This window comes from Chrysemys picta, chromosome 25 (genome assembly GCF_011386835.1).
Source record: "Chrysemys picta bellii isolate R12L10 chromosome 25, ASM1138683v2, whole genome shotgun sequence".
In the NCBI taxonomy this organism is placed as follows: domain Eukaryota; kingdom Metazoa; phylum Chordata; order Testudines; family Emydidae; genus Chrysemys; species Chrysemys picta.
Genome location: NC_088815.1, coordinates 16,102,456 through 16,123,465, shown reverse-complemented (window position 1 = coordinate 16,123,465; position 21,010 = coordinate 16,102,456). Strand labels below are relative to the sequence as shown.

General features: G+C 56.9%; 1 protein-coding gene across 2 annotated transcripts; it reads left to right on the top strand.

Annotated features, from left to right (window-relative positions):
* Window positions 1-1,790: 1,790 nt before the first annotated feature.
* Window positions 1,791-20,755, top strand: ARRDC2 (arrestin domain containing 2). 2 transcript variants are annotated; one of them, XM_008171587.4, is made up of 8 exons: window positions 1,791-2,208; window positions 15,892-15,958; window positions 16,176-16,323; window positions 17,143-17,245; window positions 17,608-17,864; window positions 18,383-18,545; window positions 18,812-18,963; window positions 19,063-20,755. In XM_008171587.4, exons 1-8 carry the CDS (start codon window positions 1,944-1,946, stop codon window positions 19,114-19,116), a joined length of 1,209 nt encoding a protein of 402 aa, XP_008169809.3. In that variant the 5' UTR covers window positions 1,791-1,943; the 3' UTR covers window positions 19,117-20,755. The 2 variants fall into 2 exon arrangements, with proteins under 2 accessions (XP_008169809.3, XP_005279071.1); XM_005279014.4 differs by lacking the exon at window positions 1,791-2,208 and adding an exon at window positions 10,053-14,813.
* The last annotated feature ends 255 nt before the right edge of the window (window positions 20,756-21,010 follow it).

The window sequence follows — 21,010 nt, the reverse complement described above, 5'->3', positions numbered from 1 at the left end:
TGGGGTTTCTTACATGCTGCCGTCTTTCCCAACTGGATTTGCACCCAATTTCAGACAGTGAAGTGACAATTGGCTCTTGAGGGAATGGAATCTGCCTTGGAGCCTCCCTCCGAAGTTCTTCCTTGTTCTGCTCCCCAAGAGCTCGCGCAGGAATGGCCTGTGCTTGGTGGAGGAAAGGCTGGCCGCAATCTTGATTTGATTCCAGTGGTGACGTTCAATCTGCAAAAGGAAAACTTGTTGTGCAGCCAATGCACTGGCCCCCTCCCCTGTGCTGGAGCAGTCGGCACGTAGCAGCTACACGTCAGCTGCTTCTGTTCTGCAGAGATAAGCGGAGCTGCGTTAGGATGGTTTAGATTAAAAATAAGTAACGTGCCCTGGGTGTTCCCCAGCTGGCTTCTCTCTGACATGTCTGAAGTCATGCAGAAACCCAGGCCAGGGCGTTCAGTGCTGGAAAGTGCTCAGATACCACAGTGATGGGTCCATTTACGAACCAGCCTAGACTAGAGGGGCTTCTGAAAAGATGCTCCAGCAAACTGCCTCTTGCCTCATTCAGCAGGGCCACTAGATACAGCTGGTGGTAGCTGGAGGGGCCCAGCACTATGTTCTCCCTCCCAGACAAGAACACATTATACACATCCTTGGGCTGGGCCTGGATTCTGATATAATTGTGAGTAGCCTGGTTCTTGTGAACAACACACAACAGCAACACTAGGACAGTGGCCTGTGCCCTGGGCAGGGCTCTAGACCAAGGGTGGGCAAACTTTTTGGCCTGAGAGCCACATCTGGGTATGGAAATTGTATGGTGGGCCATGAATGCTCATATAATTGGGGGTTGGGGTACGGGAGGGGGTGAGGGCTCTAGCTGGGGGGTGAGGGCTCTAGCTGGGGGGTGGGGCTGGGGATGAGGGGTTGGGGGTGCAGGAGGGTGCTCTGGGCTGGCACCGAGGGGTTTGAGGGCAGGAGGGGTATCAGGGCTGGGGCAGGGGGTTGGGACACGGGAGGAGGTCAGGGGGGCAGGCTCTGGGGGGCACTTACCTCAAGCAACTCCCAAAAGCTGTGGCATGTCCCCCATCCAGCTCCTACGCGGAGGCATGGCCAAGCAGCTCTATGCGGTGCCCTGTCTGCAGGTGCCACCCCTGCAGCTCCCATTGGCCAGGATTCCTGGCCAATGGGAGCGGTGGGGGCAGTGCTTGGGGCGGGGGCAGCGTGCGGAGCCCCCTGGCTGCCCCTACGCGTAGGAGCCAGAGGGTGGACATGCTGCTGGTTCAGGAGCTGCATGGAGCGGGGCAAGCCCCCGACTCCGCTTCCCGGCTGGAGCGCCGGAGCAGGGCAAACTCCGGGCCCCGCTCCGCAGCAGGAGCTCGAGGGCTAGATTAAAACATCTGGAGGGCCAGATTCGACCCCCGGGCCATAGTTTGCCCACCCCTGTTCTAGACCCAGCGTCAGGGCAATTGGATTCTATTCCCACGTGTGCCACTGGCCTCCTGGGTGATCGTGGGCAAGGCGCTTCCCTGCCCAGTGCCTCAGTTTTCCCATATATAAAATGGGAACCAGGTACAGCGCTCTGAGCTGTCCCGCTGACAAGGGCTGCGCCCTGGTGGGTTCACTCGTGGGCTGCTGCTCTGGAAGGCAAACGGGACACGAAGGGAGCCGGGCTCAGGGCAAAGCGCCTTACATGGCCATGGGCGCCGGAGTGCGGGGAGCCGGGGCCAGCCGCGGGGCGGGGCTGCTGCGCTTCTCGGGCGGTCCCTGCGCGGCGCGGCGCGGCGCAGCGCAGCGGGGAGGTGTGGCCGGGGCGCAGCGATAAGCCGAGCTGCCCTGCGCTGGCGCTGGGACTCCGCGGGGCCGAGCTCGCTCTCCGGGCCCCAGGCCGCCGGGGAGACGCGCCCCCGGTGCCCGGGCTCGGCTCGGGGGACAGGAGTTTGCCAGGCCCCGCGGCGGCCATGCAGCACCTGGGCAAGATCCGCAGCTTCGCGCTGGAGCTGGCCGGCGGCCCGGCGCAGGGCGTGTACCGCGGCGGGGAGCTGCTCGCCGGCCAGGTGGTGCTGGAGCTCGCCACGGGGCTGAAGGTGCGAGCGCTGGAGGTCTGCGCCCGGGGCTTGGCCACGGCGCACTGGCTGGAGAGCAGGAGCGTGGGGATGAACACGGTCTACAGCGACTACAGCGCCTACGAGCCCTACCTCCGGTCTCGCTACCAGCTCATCCGCGGTGAGTCCCTGGCCTGGCTCCAGGCTGTCCCCGTGCCCAGCCCTGCCCGCCTGTGGGGGTGTCCTTGGCGCCCCTGGGGAGCCACATCGTCCCCCCTTAGCTGTCTCTGTCCCTGTGCCCAGCCCAGCCCGCCTGTGGGAGGTGTCCTGGCGCCCCAGGGGAGCCACATCGTCCCCCCTTAGCTGTCTCTCCCAGTGCCCAGCCCTGCCCGCCTGTGAGAGGTGTCCTTGGCGCCCTTGGGGAGCCACATCGTGTCCCCCCCTTAGCTGTCTCTCCCCGTGCCCAGCCCTGCCCGCCTGTGGGAGGTGTCCTTGGCGCCCCTGGGGAGCCACATCGTCCCCCCTTAACTGTCTCTCCCCGTGCCCAGCCCTGCCCGCCTGTGGGAGGTGTCCTTGGCGCCCCTGGGGAGCCACATCGTCCCCCCTTAACTGTCTCTCCCAGTGCCCAGCCCTGCCCGCCTGTGGAGGTGTCCTTGGCGCCCCTGGGGAGCCACATCGTGTCCCCCCCTTAGCTGTCTCTGTCCCTGTGCCCAGCCCTGCCTGCCTGTGGGGGTGTCTTTGGTGCCCCTGGGGAGCCACATCGTCCCCCCTTAGCTGTCTCTCCCAGTGCCCAGCCCTGCCTGCCTGTGGGGGTGTCTTTGGTGCCCCTGGGGAGCCACATCGTCCCCCCTTAGCTGTCTCTCCCAGTGCCCAGCCCTGCCCGCCTGTGGGAGGTGTCCTTGGCGCCCTTGGGGAGCCACATCGTCCCCCCTTAGCTGTCTCTCCCCGTGCCCAGCCCTGCCCGCCTGTGGGAGGTGTCCTGGCACCTGAGCAGGGCGTTTCCTTCACGTCGCCCCCCCAGCTGCTTGCACTTGGTGCCTGTTTTGGCGATGAAGGGTCAGGTTTGTCCCCCTGGTTCTGTTGCCCAGGGAGGATTTGGGTCCGGGAGCTGGTGCTCCTTGCGGTGTGTGATTGGGCTGAGTGAGGTGGCCGTGCCAGGCAGCACCGCGGGATGGTGGTGCGGTGTCTGCTCTGCGCAGAGTCCCGCAGGAGCCGCTGTTGTGTGAACGCCCCAGCGGCTAACTTCCAAAAGCTGTGGCTCTCCCCTTTCGCTGCCCAAGTTATTTACTCCGGTCTCCAGAGCTGGGAGGCAAAGGGGACCTCGATGAGCTGCGCCAGGCTCTCACTAGGAAGGGGATGGTGCTTGCACCCATGTCTCGGGTGTAGCTCCTTACCTCCAGTGCTGGCACTTGTGGAGGTGTGATCTGGCCAATCAGCATGTTCCCATTTCTGCAGACAGGTAAGAGCTTGCCCACTTCATGCAAGATTTCCCACCTCTCTGCATGGGCGGGAAGGCAGGATCAAGCAACGTGAGTTTTGCCTGGACTAGCCCGTCTCTGAACTAGGGTGTCTGGGTCAAACGCAATCAGACCCCCGGCTGTGGGCAGTCTAGATGTGACTCCAGCCAGAGTATAGTGGTGCCAGACATGCAGGGGCTGGGGATCCTTCCTGACTAAATACATGCCCTGGTTTTCCAGTAGCTTGAATTGGCCCTTTCGGGGGTGTTCCTTGCCCCACATGGAGGGGGAGTGAAATTAGCTCAGTATTAGACCCTGCAAACGATGGACGGTTCATCAGCCTCTCCCTGCCCACAGGCCCCTTGCAGAAATAAACCCTCGCCGAGGAAAGCGAGGCATTGGGCTCTCACGGGAGGGCAGGCGATGCCTGGCTCATGCTCAGAGCAGCACTGGTGGGGCTCTAGCTCTGGGCAGGTCCAAACTCTAAATCAGCCATGGAGCCTAGTCCGCTCCCCATCCGGCACTGGCTAATGCTGGTGGGCAAGGTATCATGCTGACAGCACGGCCCAGGAAGCCTTCCTCTGCCAGGCCCTGCAGACAGGAGATGCCAAACCTCAGAGCAGGGCCAGCATGACCCCCCACCCCTGATCTCGGTGCCTCTCCCACACCTGGCAGGGAGCAGCAATGAAAGCTCTCTCACCAAGAGCTCTGTGAGAAAAGCCTCCTGGCTCTGTGGCGCTGGGGAGGCCAGTGCACGACCCAGGGCACCAGATGGGGTTTCACAGGCGTTCACTCCAGAGGGGCTGTTCGGCTTCAGGCCTTTCACAGAGATGCTGCTAGCGAGCTCCAGCCCCGGCGGGCTCCTGACCACAGCTCCTGTAAGGGCAGGTTTGCCCTGCGAGATGCTGGGGCGGGGGTTCAACATGCCTCAGTGACCTACGAGCACAAGAGCCCTTGGCTTTACTGGACGTAAGCCCCGTTTCCCACTGAAAGCCAAAGGCATTCGCAAAGTGCCTCTGACTCACCTGCTCCCACACCAGCATCCCCTCCAGGGAGTTTTCTCTTCTGCCGGCACCAGGCCTCTTTGGCTCAAACTTCTGTCCCAGGGGCTCGGCCCTGGGACACACAAAGCTGAGGCAGCTCTTAATTTATTTGTACAGAGAAGGGTAAACAGCGAAGTCGTCTCAGGTGTGAATGGAGCACTTAGCTGCCTGGCAAATATTTGTTCTTGTTCCTCTGGCCCAATACACCCCTCCCGGACTTCACCCTTAATCAGCTTAATAGACGCAGCCTGCTCCGACCTACCCAGCACAATGCAGCCAAGCTAGGATGGACAGGACCAATGGCACGGGGGTTCTGTGCTCATTAACAGCGATCAAGCCGTTAGCTTTGCCTTGTCTAATGAAGATGTTCTCGCCATGGAGTCTCTGCCCAGGAGATACCCCTGGCAGTGATGGTCCATAGGGAAACCCTGTTTTGCTTCCCAGTCGGCCTGGTTCTCCCCACCGGCACTGTGACTGTTGGCATTTTGCTGAAGTGTAAACGCTGACCCAGGTACCAGGTGGAGGAAGCCAATCCCTGTGAATTCACACAGTGGCCGGGGGCTGCAGGGGTTGAGCTGGGAGTAGATGTGTGACTGCCAAGCATGTAGTTTGCAGATCTCTGGCCACGTCTGGCATGGGAACCAGCCGCTCACCCCAGAAGGACACAAGCGACATTTCTGGCTAGAAGAATGTATTAAAACTGAATAATCAGATGTGGGACACGAGGAATCGCTGTCCCAGGTGGGGTGGATCGTGTTTGTGCCTTTGGCGAGTTATTTTTCTTCCAGGTAAGCGCGTAGGGCCAGATTTGCTGGTTCACGCTGGCTGCTCTGTGCCACCACAGCAGCACGAAGCAGCTGTAGCATCCTGGGGAATCCAGCCCTTGGTTTCCCTCCTCTTTGAGCAGGGCTGCGTCTCCTGCACTGCCGCTATATGTTGCAATGAAAGGAGGGTGAGTAGATGAGGAGGTTGGGGAGAGGCCCCGCCAGGTGCTCTCCTGGTTGCATGCAGCCGTGAGGGTGATTTCATGAGCTAGGAGGAGGATGGGGGGTAAGTTTGGTTCCCCATTAATACCCGCTGTGATTCTCCCCTGGGAAGCCGCGAGCCGCTGTCTGTGTTTAGATCTCATGGCTTGGTTTGCATGTTGCAAGAGCCCCCTGGAGCCACAGGGGAGGCGCGTAGCCAGACTCCGGATGCTCTGTCCTGGCAGGACCCTGCTGTGGTGCAGCTTGGAGCTGAGATGGGTATTTCCATTGCTCTGCCGGCCCCGGCCTCACCCACTGGGGCGGGAAGGTTTAGCCAGGCCCCGTGGGGAGCTGCGGTGGGTTTTGCCAGACTCCAGGGTTTGTGATTTTATTGACTTTGACCTTGTGCTGGTTTCGTGCCTCCCTGGGGCACCGGGTGTGGGATCACTGCTTCCTGAAGGACAGGAGGAGGCGAGGGACGTGCTACAGCAGGCAGCGCACCGCGTACTTCTGAGAAAAGCCATTGTGCAGCCAAGACTGCTGCCCTGTGGCCCCACCCAGCGCTCATACCCCTCACCAGGAGGGCTGCGGGGCCCCTTGGTGAGGACTGCGTGGGGTGCAGAAGGGCCTGTCGTCAGCATCTGTGCACCACCCACGTGGCCTCTTCTTGCTTCTCTTGCAGCAGCTGCCGCTTCCTGCTGAGGTCTACTGGTTGCCTGGGGTTTAAACAAAAATGCAGCGGGTGCCATGGTAACAACAGGGAGCAGAGCCCCAGTGGGCGGGGTGCTGAGCTGTGAGCGCCTCATAGCCCCTCCCGCGTGCAGCCACGCGCCCAGCAGGCGCTGAGCCTGGGGAGATCTGTGCAGGCAGGGAGCAGTGGCTTCCCCCAGGATGCACCCACATGGCTCCAGCCAGCACAGCTCCACAGCCTGTCGTGTGGGGGGTCGTGTTCCTGTGGTGCCCCCGGTTTGCACTGGCCCAGCTCAACTCGGGGTTTACATCCTCTCTCCGTTCCCTGCTCCGATCCTCTGTCCAGCCTGCAGAGCAGCAGCATTTGTGCCCCGGGCTGCTCCGCGCCCTGGTGCTACGGCAGCCTCTGTGTGCTAAGGAGACGACGGACAATCATGCCAATCCCTCTGGAAACCCCAGCCCGAGAGCCCAGACTTTCCTCCCCACACTTATCCCTCGCAGGCTGGCAGGCAACGCACAGGAGGCAGCTGGGTCGTTGGCTTCGGGTCTGGCGTGTGCCTCCTTTGGGGAACCCTCTGTTCGGACTGAGCGTGAGGGCAGGTAGGCTCCTGCTCTGTAAATGCCCTAAGCAGACGGACAGAAGAGGCTCACTGGACAGAGGCAGAAACAGCAATCTCCGTGGATTCTTCTGCATGAAATAACACACCGGGTATTCAGAGAGAGCCTGTACCCAAAGCTGCCCTTTTCCAGCGCTGCCATCGGCGATCCCAAAGCACTTTACCTGGGGTGTTGCACTGGTCGTGTTTATTATCTGCATTACGGTAGTGCCCGGAGGGCAGGCCCCACTGTGCTGGGCCGTGCACAAACCCCCAGCAGAACCGGTCCTGCTGCGCCCACGAGCTCAGTCTAAGAGTAACATTTTCAAAAGCACCTCAGTGTCTTCGGAGCCCACGTTTCATTGACTTTCAATGGGACTTTGGCCCCTAAGTGCCTATGTTAGTTTTGACAATGTCACCCTGGGTCTGGGTTTTACGATACCCGTTTTACAGCCAAGGAACAAGTGGCACAGAGAGACGAGGGTCTTGCTGGTGCAAACACTCACCAATGGGCGTAACTCTGAGCACGTGATTTCAGTGGGTCTGCTCACCTGTTTACAGTTAAGCATGTGTCAGTGTCTGCAGGATCGTGGCCACAGGCGAGCCACATAGACACCAAAAATGGACTGTAGCGTCGTTGAAGAACCCGTCCAGAGACACTAAGTCTGCTTCTCCCCTGCAGAATCGAGAACCCAGAGTCCTGACTCCCACTCAGGTTAATCTGTTGGGCCTGGTTCTCCTTTGCCCTGCACCTCGTGTTTCCATTTCTATCGATGCAAAGGGAGTGCAGCGTGGTGGTGAAGTGAGCTGGGGGTGTTTTCCACTGGTGTTGCACTGGAGAAGCGTCAGGGCGATGCAGGATCGGGCCCCTGTGCAAAGTGGGCGTGGCACACTGCCTTTCTGACGTGACAGTGTTTGGTGCCTGCTCTGCGTTGGTGTCCCGAGGTGCCAGGCAGGAGGGAGCTGGGTGCCTCTAGCAGTCTCTTCCAGGAAGCTCCGTTGCATTGGAGTCCGAGCTGCCCCTCGATAATTGACATCACCCTGGTGGGCTCTTCCCAAGGGCCCTGCCCCGTGGGTGGAGAAGGCACATGCTGCGCACACCCGGCACTGGATCTGCACATTGGGTGGCTGGGCCTCCCCTCACCTTCCATGATTGCATCTTGTCACAGGGTCTCAGTCCTCCTCGGCCTGCACAGGTATGCCCTGGCTAGGCCTGGTTAGGGGCAGGGTAGCACCTGGGCGCAGGAAATATGGGCCTGGGTGCTCTGGAGCCCGGGGAAGGTCCAGGGAGTGCCCTGTGCGCACTGGTGTATAAGGAGTTGGGAGAGAACTGAGGCTGAAAGAAGCCAAGGGCCTGAAGAGCAGCGGGGGGTTCTGGCCACTCTCGGTGGGGGCTGGATGGAAAGCCCAGGAGAGCATCTCGGTGGCCGCTGTTCCGTACGAGGGGAAGGGAGCTGGAAAAGGACCCAGCAGGGTTAATCCAGGCGAGCAGATGTGGGTTGTGTGTTATTGCGTTGATGGGGGAATGACCTCTGGGGGAGTGATGGGGAGGGGGAGCCCAGGAAGGAAGGAAGAGGGGGACTGAAGAGGAGTCCAAAGGGACAAAAGGCAGCAGAGCTGGAGGTGTATGAGTTACAATGTGGGACTTTAGTTTACTTTGAGACGTGCATAATAATAAATGACCCTGGGACAAGGGTGTTCTCGGCCCAGGGGAGTGTTAGGACGGACCCCAAGGTGTTGGGGGGGATTGAGGCCAGGCGACTGCGGGGCAGCTGGGAACCTTTGGCTGAAACTGGGCAGGGCCAGTTCTAGAGTCCCATTATTGGGGGAGGGGGGAAGTGGGTACGTGGGGGCCATGGATGTCGGTATTTAAAAACTAACCTCCAGGAGTCCAAGGGCTAGTAAGAGCCCTGGAAAATCTTGGATTTCAAGAATTTGGAAAATAAAAGTTTGGCTCCTGTGTCAGTATTTTGCTGTGATTTGTAACTTATGTACAGGATGAAAACTGTACATAATATACATACTTTGGCCTTTCTGGCAATAATTTGGGGCCTCTTGAAGATTATTTTTTGGGGGACAAATATCCCCTTCCCCCCCCCCCCCCCAGTATCACCAGCAGCTGAAGCACCTGAAGCTGGGTTGAGTTTTGAGTTGGTAAAGTCCCCCCTAGTCTACAGGACAACCCCCAAGGGCAGACGAAGTTCGCCCACAGACAGAGTTTGTCTGCCGGCTTAGTAGCCCCACTGCCCCAGATGACATTAGCGAAGCTGAAAGAAGCTCTCTTCTGTCAGTGTAGCTGCATCTACGCTGGGAGTTTTGCTGGCACAGCTGCGTTGGCTAGTGGTGTGTGGCTTTTTCACACCCCTGATCGCTATAGTTATTATGTCAACAAAACTTTGGGCAAGGTCCCCGATGGGCCAGCCTATGTCTGGTGACCGGTTAATCGTGTGATTCTGCTGTTTGGCCAGTAGGTGCCTCTGGTTCCCTGCTCTGAAACACCAAGGCAAAGACGCCTTTTGGTTCCTCTCTCTGAGTGTTACTGAGCGGAGGGACTCTGGGCTTGCTTTGCTCCGTGGCTCCCGCTGGGTGGCGGTGCAGACTGCGGAATATGTAACGCTGTGCGCTAGACAGAAAATCCCTGTGATTCTGGAGTGCCTGGCTCTGTGCAAAGCCCTGGTGGGAGCAGTGGGACTAATCATGACAGTTTTCCCTTTTGTACGTGAGGAGAGCACGTTCACTGTCAATGGCACCGTCACCACCTTGTGATGCTTGTGCCAGGGAACTCTGGGATCCTGTCTGAGCACAAGGAGAAAAGTCAACCTCTTTCCTCTGCACAAGGTGTGATTAGTGAGTGGGGAAACCTGCGACACTGGGAGGAAAGGGAGAAGATCGGAAACCAGCTTCCTCTACCATGGGAGTGCAAACGCTATTTATCCCCATGGTAAACGCCTGGCATCACTGTGAGGGCAGCTAGGGCTCTTTGGGGGGCCTCCGCTGTGCATTTGGATCTTTCACGTGTTGGGATTTCTTTTATGTTTGACTTTCTCAGGGAATTGACTGTGTTTCAGCGCCTGTCCTTAGGATAAGTTCAACGGCACTGCAATAACGGATACATCCTTAACTCCCATTTAATGTGGGTGTATTGGGAATTAAGGGACCGACACAGATTTGGGTGGGGTGGGTGTAGCCCTGATGGAGAACTCCATGGGTACTTTAACTGAGCTAGTTTTGTCTTTAATTTTCTTATTTGTTCTTCCATTAGATCACAATGCTGAACGCTTATATCACGCTCTTCTCTTCAACGTGCTTTACAAACGCTAATTAATAAGCAGACCTGGTTATCTCTGACATTCTTTACATGCTCTAGAGGTTGAAATGGGCTATCTGTTGTCGCCAGAATGGCATAAGAACACAAGAATTACCATACTGGGTCCAACCATGGTCCATCTTCTCCAGTGTCCTGTCTCTGACAGTGTCCTGCACCAGAGCTTCGGGGGAAGTGTACACAACAGGGTAATGTATGGAGTGATCCATCCCTGTCTTCTACTCCTGGCTTCTGGTAGTCAGAAGTTTAGGATCACCCAGAGCATGGGGTTGTGTGTCCTTGATCATCTTGGCTAATAGCCATTGGTGGACCTATCCTCCAGGAACTGATCTCATTCTTTTTCGAACCCAATTATACTTTTGGTTTCACAACATCCCCTGACAATGTGTTTCACAGGTTAGTTGTGCATTGTGTGAATAAGTACTTCCTCTTTTTTGTATTAAACCTGCTGCCTATTAATTTCATGGGGTGACTCCCAGTTTTATATTATGGGAAAGGGTAAATAACACTTCTCTAGTCACTCTTCCACATCATTCATGATCTTATAGACCGCCATCCTATCCCCCCTTCGTTGTTTCTTTTCTAAGATGAACAGCCTAATCTTTTTAATCTCTTCTTGTATGGAAGCCGTTCCATCCCCTTGATCATCTTTGTTGCCCTTCTCTGAACCTTTTGCAGTTCCACTCTATCCTTTTTAAGGTGGGGTGACCAGAACGGGACACCGCGCCATGATTCATATAGTGGCAATATGCTATTTTCTATCCCTTTCTTAATTGGTCCTAAGCTATAGTTAGACTGTTTGACCACTGCTGTGCATTGAGCAGAAGGTTTCAGAGAACTATCCGTGGTGATGCCGAGATCTCTTTTTTTTTTGGGTGGTAACGGCTAATTTAGAACCAGCGTCTTGTATGTATGGTTGGGATTATTTTTTCCAACGTGCATTACTTTATACTTATCAGGGCAGGAAGAGGAAAGGCCACCGAAACTCCTGCAATTAGATTTGGGTCCCTACTCCACAGTGCACTGCACTGAACAGTGGCTTTCTCACAGCCCCTTGAAATTGAGGGGGCTCACTGGAGTCAGGTGCAGAGCAGCTGGTGCAGGCCCATAGACACCTTTACATTGCCCAGCCTGCTAGAACTGGAGTGCTACAGGTGAGTCAGAGTGGACCGATTAGCAAAGCTGATGTGTCATAACACTGCCGCCCCAGGCGGCCAGAGGATGCGTGATCGGCGCGTCACACCAAGACAATGTTGCTCTTCCTATTGGCAAAGTCTTCTGAAATCAGATGTGCGACATTCCATTCATGTCAATGGGACGTTGCCTAGTGAAATAACATTGCAGGGAAAACTGTTCCTCCACCTGCCCTGGCAGCATCACGCTCACCTCAGCAGACAGGCAGTGACAACAGGCTCGGCAGCAGGGCTCAGTCCCACCCTCAGAGACTCGGGCGCACAGCTCGACGCAGCTTGGAAAATTCCTGCCTCTCAATGCATCTGTGCCTACTCCTATTCAGAACCCAGGCACAGGCACTGCGAGGGGCCAGTGGAATGCATGGGCCAGAAGGCTCTCTGGAGGGACAGAGCATACACAGAGCACGGACAGGGAGGATGTTCCAGAGTTTAGGGAACGTGGGTTCACTGCTATTGGTACCCGCACTAGGTAGGTCAGCCTGCCTTACATGTGCTACAATCACACCCTCCTCCCCCCGATTGCAGTGCAGACAGACCTAGAGTCTCTCTGTGACTCGGTTCCCCATCGCTAACATGCAGACAGTACTTCCCTCAAAGATGGTCAGGATCAGATGCAGGGGTATCGGGACCATGGACAGAGAGGGGAAATTTTCAGTCTCTTACAAGGGCTCAATCGAACTCCCTCTGAAGTCCGTGCAAGTCTTTGCATTGACTGCACTGGGAGGTGTATCAGGCCTTAAAACAGGACAGCAAGAATGTCTCTGGGCGTGAGGAGTGATTGTACCCTGAGGTACCCACAGGGATGACAAGGAGCCTCCCAGAGCTCCCTGTCACAAATTAACCCTTCCCATGCTGTGGCACACACCCCATTCCTATTGGAATTCACATGCGAACTCCCATTGCATGTGGTTCCGCTCCTGCAATCTTTATTGCGGTTTGCATGGTGGTGGCGGGTAGATCCCTGCCCCCGCTGAGCAGGGCACTGCACATACATGTAACAAAGCAGCAGGCCCTTTCCCTGGTGCTGTACCAGGCAGAAACCTCCTAAGGAATTAAACATGGAGCTTTCCGAGCTGACCAAGCCTTGCACGGCTTCAGCCCAACATGCTCTACCATGGCCGAGAGACTAACGCACTCAGAGCAGGAGTTCTGGAGAGGCAGGTCCTGGACAGCGTGGCCTGAAGTGATGCTATATTATAGTCAGGCTTTCTCCAGCCCCTGGTGAGTAACTTGTCTTCCTTGGCCCACCGCCACCTCCAGGCCTGGGGGCAGAGCACACTCGATGATTAACAAATTAATTCATTAAAGTGAAAACTGCTGGAACTGCTTTAATCCCTTCGGAGTCGTGGGCCATTTTACTGCCTTCAGTCACTTTCTACAGCCAGGCACGTGTCTTTGCATGATTAACAACAGAGATACCTGCACCGAAGATCAACGCAGTATCCACAGAGCCTCCAGCACAACATTGTCTTACCTTTGGCCGAACACCATAAGCAACATGCGTGTTTGTCCTGGGTAGTGGCGCACTCCATTTACATGAGAGATGATGTAATTGTTTCTGGGCTTTGTAGACGTGAAGCGTAGCACAGGGCTAGGCCACTTACAAACCTTGTACAGCACGAGACTTGGCCTGGTTAAAAACACAAGCAAGACAAATTGCTCATTAAGTAATTGCAAGAGTTATGGGTAAAACACACCACTTTACAGCCCTGGGAGTGTAGAATGTGATTCTCTCTGCGGCTCCAGTTTGGTAAATCAGGCTGGGGCAAGTATTGAGTTCAGTGCCCAAGGCTGTATCATCGGCAGCCCTGCTTTTAGGAGAAGAGTCGTGTCTCCTGCTGTACAAGGACATGGGTGGAGGAGCAGCTAACCTGAGCTGTTCCACGCAGTTCCCTAGTGAGAAGCCCCATAGCATCTATCTTGTCAACCAGGCTTCTGGGAAAGTGGATTTGGGTCAATACTGTACTGAGTGCACATATACAGTTGTTGTGGGGACGCTGGGCTCCGCTACATTGAAGTGGGAGTGGGGAGCTGCTGGGTTATTTCCTTTGAAAGCATCAAACACTAAGATCCTGAAACTCCTCTTTGTGCCCCGCAAACACGCTCTGTGGGCCCAGTCGCCCCAGAGAGCGCGGTGGCTGGGCTGACTTCTTGCCTGCAAGCGTGCTGGCAAGCTGCAGTGTTCTGGGTTTGGCCCAGTGCTTCGCTTGTGAGCTGTGCAGTTTGTGCATTTAAACTGTGGCACCAAATGCATGTGGGGCAGCTGCACTTGACTCTGTTAAGTCGCATGGGGATGCAGCCGAGCAGCGAATGCAGAGTGGCCGGAGGGGTTTTCGGCATGGCTGTACTGTAGCTTGTGTTACTGGACTGTAGGACGGGAACAGTTGGGAATTTGGAGGTGGAGGAGCAGGTGGCATTTGCAAGGGGTCAGAGGAGGCGGCTGAAGCGGGCCTGGGGACAGAGGACACGCGGGCAGGATGTGGCGCGTCCAGAATTGAGAGATGAGATGGTTTCAGAATCCCTCCCTTTGGTTTCTGGCCATCATCTGTCTAGACCTAGGGACCCAGCAAGTGATCACCAGAGGGTCAGCCTTGCCGGGGGACCACTCCCAGCCCAGTGCTGGGCGAGATGACACACAATGCAAGGGGCAGTTTCCTAATGTTTCATAGACTGTCAGGGTTGGAAGGGACCTCAGGAGAGGTCTAGTCCAACCCCTGCTCAAAGCAGGACCAACTCCAACTAAATCATCCCAATAGAATCACAGAAGTGTCTCTGGTCCCGTTTAGAAAGAAAGCGCGGGTTGTCTCGGGTGTCTGCGGGCATCTGCCCTTCTCCTCCGCCAGCAGTTCCCAGCCAGGGCAGGGCAGGCTCGGGAGCGGGGGTCGCTGCGGCTTTGCCCAGTGGGGGAAAGTTGATCTCCAGAGCGGGGGCGGGGGGGGAGTCGCTGCATCCCCCGGGCTCTGCCTGCAAAGCCCCAGCCAGGGGGGACCGGGGCCGGGCGGGGGGCTGGGGGGCTGCTCCTCCCTCCCACGCCCGGGGCTTTGTTTTGCACGTCTCGGCCCATCAATCTCCCCCAGCGGGGCCGCCCCCGCGCGGGATAGGCCGGCGGCGCCCGGGCCGGCGGCTCATTGGGCGCGGGGCGAGGGGGCGGCCCGGCCCGGCCCCCCACATGGCATTTAAAGGGCCGCGGCGCTGCGGCTCCCCACAGGCTGCTCCGCCCCGACAGCTCCCGGCCCCGCGATGCTCTTCGACCGGCTCCGGCGCTTCTGCGTCCTGCTCGACTGCCCCGAGCTGGACTCGCCGCCCGTCTTCAGCCCGGGCGAGGCGGTGTCGGGCCGCGTGGTGCTGGAGCTCTCCGGGGAGGCGCGGCTCGGCGCCCTGCAGCTGCACGCCCAGGGCTGCGCCAAGGTGCACTGGACCGAGTCCCGCAGCGCCGGCTCCAGCACCGCCTACACCCAGAACTACAGCGACCAGGTGCCGTTCCTGAGCCACCGCGACACGCTGCTGGCCCCGCCAGGTAGGGCCCGGCCCGGGCGGGGCGGGGCGGGGGGGCCCGGGCACCGGCCGCGGGGGGGCGGCCCCGATCCTGGGGCTGGGGCGCCGCCAGGCCCCGGCTCTCGCTCCTGGCCGGTTGGCTTTGCCCCGGCACGTGTCTGGCAAGGGCCCGGCCGGGGGCTCCCCGGGGCTGGCGAGCTCGGAGTGACCCCCGGGAGCTCCCCGAGGCTGGCGAGCTCGGAGTGACCCCCGGGGCTGGGGCTGGCTCGCTGTAGCCAGCTCCGAAGACTGCCCCGGCCGGGAAAGGCTGAGACCGCTGCTCAGCCGCCGTCTGCTAAATTTCTGCAAGACGTCGGCTCGACCCTCAGCAGAGAGGCACAAATGACAGCCGGGGCTAGTCTTGGTCCCACACCCTTACATAGCCGGGAAATGGTGCCGGTGATCAGACAGGCGCGGGTCCTAGGGGGTGTTTAGCAGGCAGAATGACGGGTCACCCCCCCCCCCCAACACAGCAGCAGATCCCACAGAATGTGATTTAATTTTTTTTAAGTTCCCCTCTCTGCTCCCCCCCCCCCCATCTCTCTCTCTCTCCTTGGAAATGTTTGAAGAGGGATTGTGTGTGTGCATGTTGAGCTGTGGGGCAAAAGTTTGTTTGCATATCAGTTACTTCAGTCAGACTAAATTGAGTTGCCGTATCTTTTGCACGCTGCAGTGCAGGTGAGGAAGATCTTGGCATGTGGGTTTCGGTTGTTATTAACCCTGGAGCTCCCTGGCATGTCTTCTGGGTTCTTAATAGTCAAAATATATTTTCAATAAATCTGATATTGCTCTATTAAATGAAGAATATTTTGTGTTCAATCTAAACGACACCCTGCGAAGCCTCATCCTGTCCTTGTGACAACTGTTGTGAATTCAGGTCTTTATTTTGCTTTTCTGTGTCAAATGCTTCAGCAACTTCTTCTGAGTCAGAATGAAAGTAACTACAGGAAGTGCAATCCAGCCATTAGAAACGTGACAGCCAAACAGCATTCTTCTGATAAGGAAGTCTTGCAAGAAATATACAATCATACTCACCTTAAATCTTTTTTTTTCCTCCCCAGACAATGGTGAAGTCACAGTTCTGCAGGCAGGAAAACACGAATTTCCCTTCACGTTTCAGCTCCCAGAGTAAGTTCATTTTTATTCTTTGTGTTAGCACCACTGCAAGCATCTGCGGGACAGGGGGAGGGGGCAGTAGAACTGTTTTAATACATCAGCAGCTCCCCAGAGTAAGCCCAGTTTAAATATGCGCACACTGGGTGTTTGCTCTGTAGGTGGATAAAAGTGTCTCCTTGTGAATCCTGGGAAGAACCCCTCCTAACCATTGTCACTTCTCCCTGGGCAGGACTCTGGCCACCTCCTTTGAGGGCCGGCACGGGAACGTGCGCTACTGGGTGAAAGCCAAGCTGCACAGACCCTGGTCCGTTGTCAAGAAAGCGAAGAAAGAATTCACCGTGATCGAGCCCATTGACATCAACACCCCGGCCTTGCTGGTGAGTGAACGCCGGCCAGAGTTCAGTTCAGTTCAGAGAGCGGAGACCCGAGCCGGTGTGCTTAGAGCTGACCTGTGCTAAGATTGAGCCGGAGTGACATGGGGGGCCTGACTTGAGATGCCTTTAAAGGGCCGGATGTTCAGAACATGGCACGCACCTGCCCTCTAAAAGCATGTCTGCAGCGGGGCCCCCCAAAACCGAGGTGCTCCAAATGGAGCGTCTCTCAATCCCACTTGAAAACCTTGTCTTAAAAACGTGGGCAGCCAGATTAGGGTCCGCCCGGCCTGTTGTGCTGGCAGGGGGCCTCTGCACAGCAAAACAGGAGACCTGTGGCAGCGGGCCTCTGCACAGCAAAACAGGAGACCTGTGGCAGCGAGTCTCAGAGCCCAGGCCAACTGACTTGGACTCGCTGGACTTCACTGCAGGGCTAAAAATATCCCTGTGGACATCTGGGCTTGGGCTGGAGCCTGGCTCTGGCCCCCAGTGAGGCGGGGGAGGGGTCTTGGAGCTGGCATGTCTACACTGCTAATCTTAGCTCTGTGTGCAACTCGGGTGGGTTGACCTGGACCCTGAGACTCTCTGCTGGGGGTTTGTTCTTGCTTGGTAGATGTGACCAAAAGATGCGGGAGGAACCATCCCTGGGACTTTGCCCTCTGCTCAGTGGATGACTAATCTCCAGGATCACAACTTTGGCTGGAGACAGCAATATGAGGGAGGGCTGGGCCGGGCCGGCTGTGTGGAGATCCTGGGAGGGAGAGGTGGGTGGTGGCTCCTGACTAGAGAGCGCTGAAAGTGACTCGCTTCTGTCCCTTCCTCTAGGCTCCTCAGGCAGGCGTGAAGGAGAAGCTCGCCCGCGCCTGGTACTGCAACAGAGGCCAGGTCTCTGTATCCGCCAAGATCGACCGAAAAGGCTACACGCCAGGTAACTCAACGGGCCCTCGCTGTTCAGAGGGTGCTGAACGTAGCTGCCCCGGGGATGTAGAGGGGCTTGAAAGGACCTGAAGGGTTTATGGCAATGGGGCTCCTAGAGCCGTGCTGTGACTGGGCTCTTCATACTGGGGTGAAGCTCCAGAAAGGCCCCGGCCCCTGATCGCTGCTCAGATGTGCCCTTGGTCTGGGCAGCTTCCTGGGAACAAATGCGGGAACGGGATGGCTGGAATTGCAGTAACAAGATGTAGCCTCACAAATGTGACCCCAGGCAGTTCTGCAGCTAAGCCGTGCCTGGTTTCTCTCACGTCACGTGGCCGGGCCAGTGGGTTTTATCAAGCCTGTCTCTCCTGCCAGGTGAGGTCATCCCCATCTTTGCTGAAATTGACAACTGCAGCACCCGCACCGTAGTGCCCAAAGCTGCCATCATCCAGACTCAGACGTTCATTGCCCGGGGCGCCAAGAAGCAGAAGAAGTCTGTGGTGGCCAGCATAGCCGGCGACTCCATTGCAGCTGGGAAGAGGGAAGTGTGGCATGGCCGAGCGCTGAAGATCCCCCCCGTGGGCCCCTCGATCCTGCAGTGCCGCATTATCCGTGTGGAATATGCCCTCAAGGTAGGCTGGGGAATAAATCTGACCCGCAGCATGAGGCCTTGAATAAACAGGCTGATGGGCTTCTCTGGCAGCTGCCTTAGCTGATACATGTCCCACTGCCTTAAATTCTTACCCGTGCCCGAGTGGGGCTTGGTCACTCTGCTGAAGTGCCCTTTCTGTGCTGGGCCCCTCATGCCCGTGGGTCAGCTGCCTGCTTGAGGTGCGGCCTGGCTCTGTGGGGTCAGTGGCAGGGTGGATTCCTGGGTTCTTATCCTGTGCTGATATCCAGTCCCTCCTTCCCCGCTCCATCATCAAACTACATATTTGCCTGTGCAGGTAAAATCTCGTATTCCTGCTGGAGAGGCTGTCTGCCAGCTTCCTCCCAACCCTGGCGTAGCAGCCTACCAAGGGAACCTGTTGCTGGCCAGGCCATGCATGCACCCCCCACCCCCACCCCATCAGGGGGAGAGTTGGGTGCTGCCTGTCATCATGGGCTGAGGGAATGCGAAGAAGTGACCCCTGTGTCCTCCCCCTCACAGGTCTGTGTCGATATTCCTGGGACCTCCAAGTTGCTCCTGGAATTGCCGCTTGTGATTGGGACAATCCCACTGCATCCGTTCGGGAGCCGCACATCCAGTGTCAGCAGCCAATACAGCGTCAACCTGGACTGGCTCCGAATGGTGATCCCGGAGGAGCCGGAGGGTAAGCGACTGTTCTCGGTGCATTGGGATCCAGCCGCGTGGGGTGGCAGCTCCAAGTGAGAGCTGGTCCCGAGGGAGGGTCTGGGCAAACTGGCAGCCTTGTCCTCTGCCCCTGGACTCTGCCTAGCATGTGGCTTTGTGGGTCTTGTGCTGCAGGGACCAGGTATCCATGGGAGGGGATGTGGCTGAATTTCAGAGGTAACTACCTGCACGTCTCCTGCTAGCAGATTCTTGCCTAATCACACAATGCCTCTGTTCTCCTTCCAGCTCCCCCTGAATATTCATCTGTTGTGTCCAGTGAAGAGTCGGCGCAGAACCTGTCCCCACCCTGCCAGGATGAACTCGGCAATTGCTTGGAAGGCCCTTTCTTTGCTTACATCCAAGAGTTCCGCTACCGTCCTCCTCCACTGTACTCCGAGGTAAGTACGGCATCCCCCTGGGGGTTGGGCTGGGGGACCCTGGCTGGGATAACTCTCCCTCTGGTGTCTGGTACAACACGTCTTAACTTGGCCTTTCAGGTGGATCCAAACCCCACATCGGACAGCATCCGGCCACGCTGCATGACCTGTTGAAGGAAGCGCCATTGAGTGCAGTTACTAGAATACAAATCCTGTGGGGATGAGAAGCTTGCAGACTCGCAGGACTTCAGCCCTGGGTATCCAGATCGGCGTCCAAGAGGCTATTGCGAGGCCGGCGCTCGTGTGGAGCTGAGAACCTGTTCGCTCACTGCCGCTTGAAACCACCTGTTGCGGCTACATCCCATGGACTGACTCCTCTTGCCCCAAAGCTGAAACGAGGGTGTTGGACTTGCCATGTGGGGTCAGAGCAGTTCCTGAGCACGTGGTGCAAGGGAGGCAGAGGAGGGCGGAGGGTTAAGAAATCTTCTGCAGGAGTATGGGGTTCAAACAAGCTTCTTCATCTTGCAGCTACCATGGTCCTACTCCAGCTAACTCCTGCCAATAGAAAACAGGACAGGGAAGTGCTTCTCAGGATTACTGGAAAGCATTTTAATCTTGCTCTGGGTAAGGGTTTAAACACCATGGTAATCTGAGGGCACCCTCCAGCTACTGCATTCTTATAAAGTCACCAGGATTTCAGTCTCTGAAGAATTAAATGGGGTTGTTCTCCTCAAACTGCGGCTCGGCCCTTGCTGTCCAGCACCCATGAGCCTTAAGTTGTGTCCCGGGGTGCCTGCCGCTGGGGCTGTGCATTGCATCGGGTCTAACACTCCGAGAATTAAATGTGTAAAGACTCTTCCCTTGAGTCATGGATTGTATAGGTGCCAAGGGGCGAGAGCTGCGAGCTCAGGGAAGAACTCCTGTTCTATAAACAGCAAGACTTATGGTGCCGTCTTGGTCACCAGATCTGGTTTGGTCCCTGGCAGGCACCAGACAAACATGCAAAACCCACTGAACCTCCCGCTGATGCAGAAAGCTGTGATCTTTAAAAGGCTTGTGCCTTTGGGGCTGCTAGAATTGTCCCAGTAGCATTTGATTGCCCTCAATATATGCCTGAGTAAAAGGTGAATGGGAAATCGGGAAAGCTGCCAGCCGCAGGGCCACACAGTCGCTGACATGGTCAGTGTCGGGTAGCCCAGCACTGGAGGGTACATGCAATGAGGCCTATAGACACTAGGCTGAGTAGGGAAGAGCCTTAAATCCAGTCCTGCTGCAGGTGGACTTGCTGCCTTATTAACACTTCACCCAGCACCTCATGGGTGGGGAAGAGCCACAGGTCTGCCTGCCATTAGCAGAGTGAGGCAGATGCTGCTGATTGTAAGCACTGAAAGCTGGTAAATCCTGTTGGGAAGGGAAGAAGAGGATGTAATGAAGACTGCTTGGGTGCATCTGCCTTTGGCTTCAGGCTGGTCTTACTGCGCACGGTGCAGACTTGACCAGAGATCTTGGCCATTGGTGGTTCCGTGGGGAATAGTGCATTCCATGATGTGAGGCTAAAACTGCCTGAAGTGGCCACCCCCAGCCTGGGGGTTAGAACCACTGACAGCCACGGTATTCCAGCTCCAAGCCAAAGCCAAAGGTCCCTAACCCGCTTACTTTAGCTATGCAGTAGGTTTCCTCCGCTGGGAACCGGAAAGGCTAGATCTATATATTTTTATATATATACCTGTAACTGGTGGGGTTTTTTAATATTTTTGTCTAATTCTGCTTTTGTACAACTCCAGGTTTTGAAATAAACTCTTGTTCTACTGAAGTTAATGTCTGAATAGTGTCTTGAACGCTCCCTCCTGCCCTCTTCTGCTGGGCTCACCTGTTCACATGAGCCCAGTTCTCCAGGGCACACAGTACATGAACAGCTGTGACCTGGGGGGGCGGGGGGGGGGAAAGGCTTCGGGTCACCAGTTTCTATCTGTCCCTCACTCCCTGGATTCCCAGACCCAACCTGCCATCCTCCTCGCTACACTTGTACAGCTTGTATTTATGGGGTCCCTGGGTTAGATCCTCATGG

Coding starts and splice junctions, on each gene's coding strand:
- ARRDC2 (XM_005279014.4), top strand. CDS start 14,537: ATGCTCTTCGACCGGCTCCGGCGCTTCTGCGTCCTGCTCGACTGCCCC. Junction 15,959..16,175: donor TTCACGTTTCAGCTCCCAGA/GTAAGTTCATTT, acceptor CTCCCTGGGCAG/GACTCTGGCCACCTCCTTTG. Junction 18,964..19,062: donor CTCCTCCACTGTACTCCGAG/GTAAGTACGGCA, acceptor TTGGCCTTTCAG/GTGGATCCAAACCCCACATC.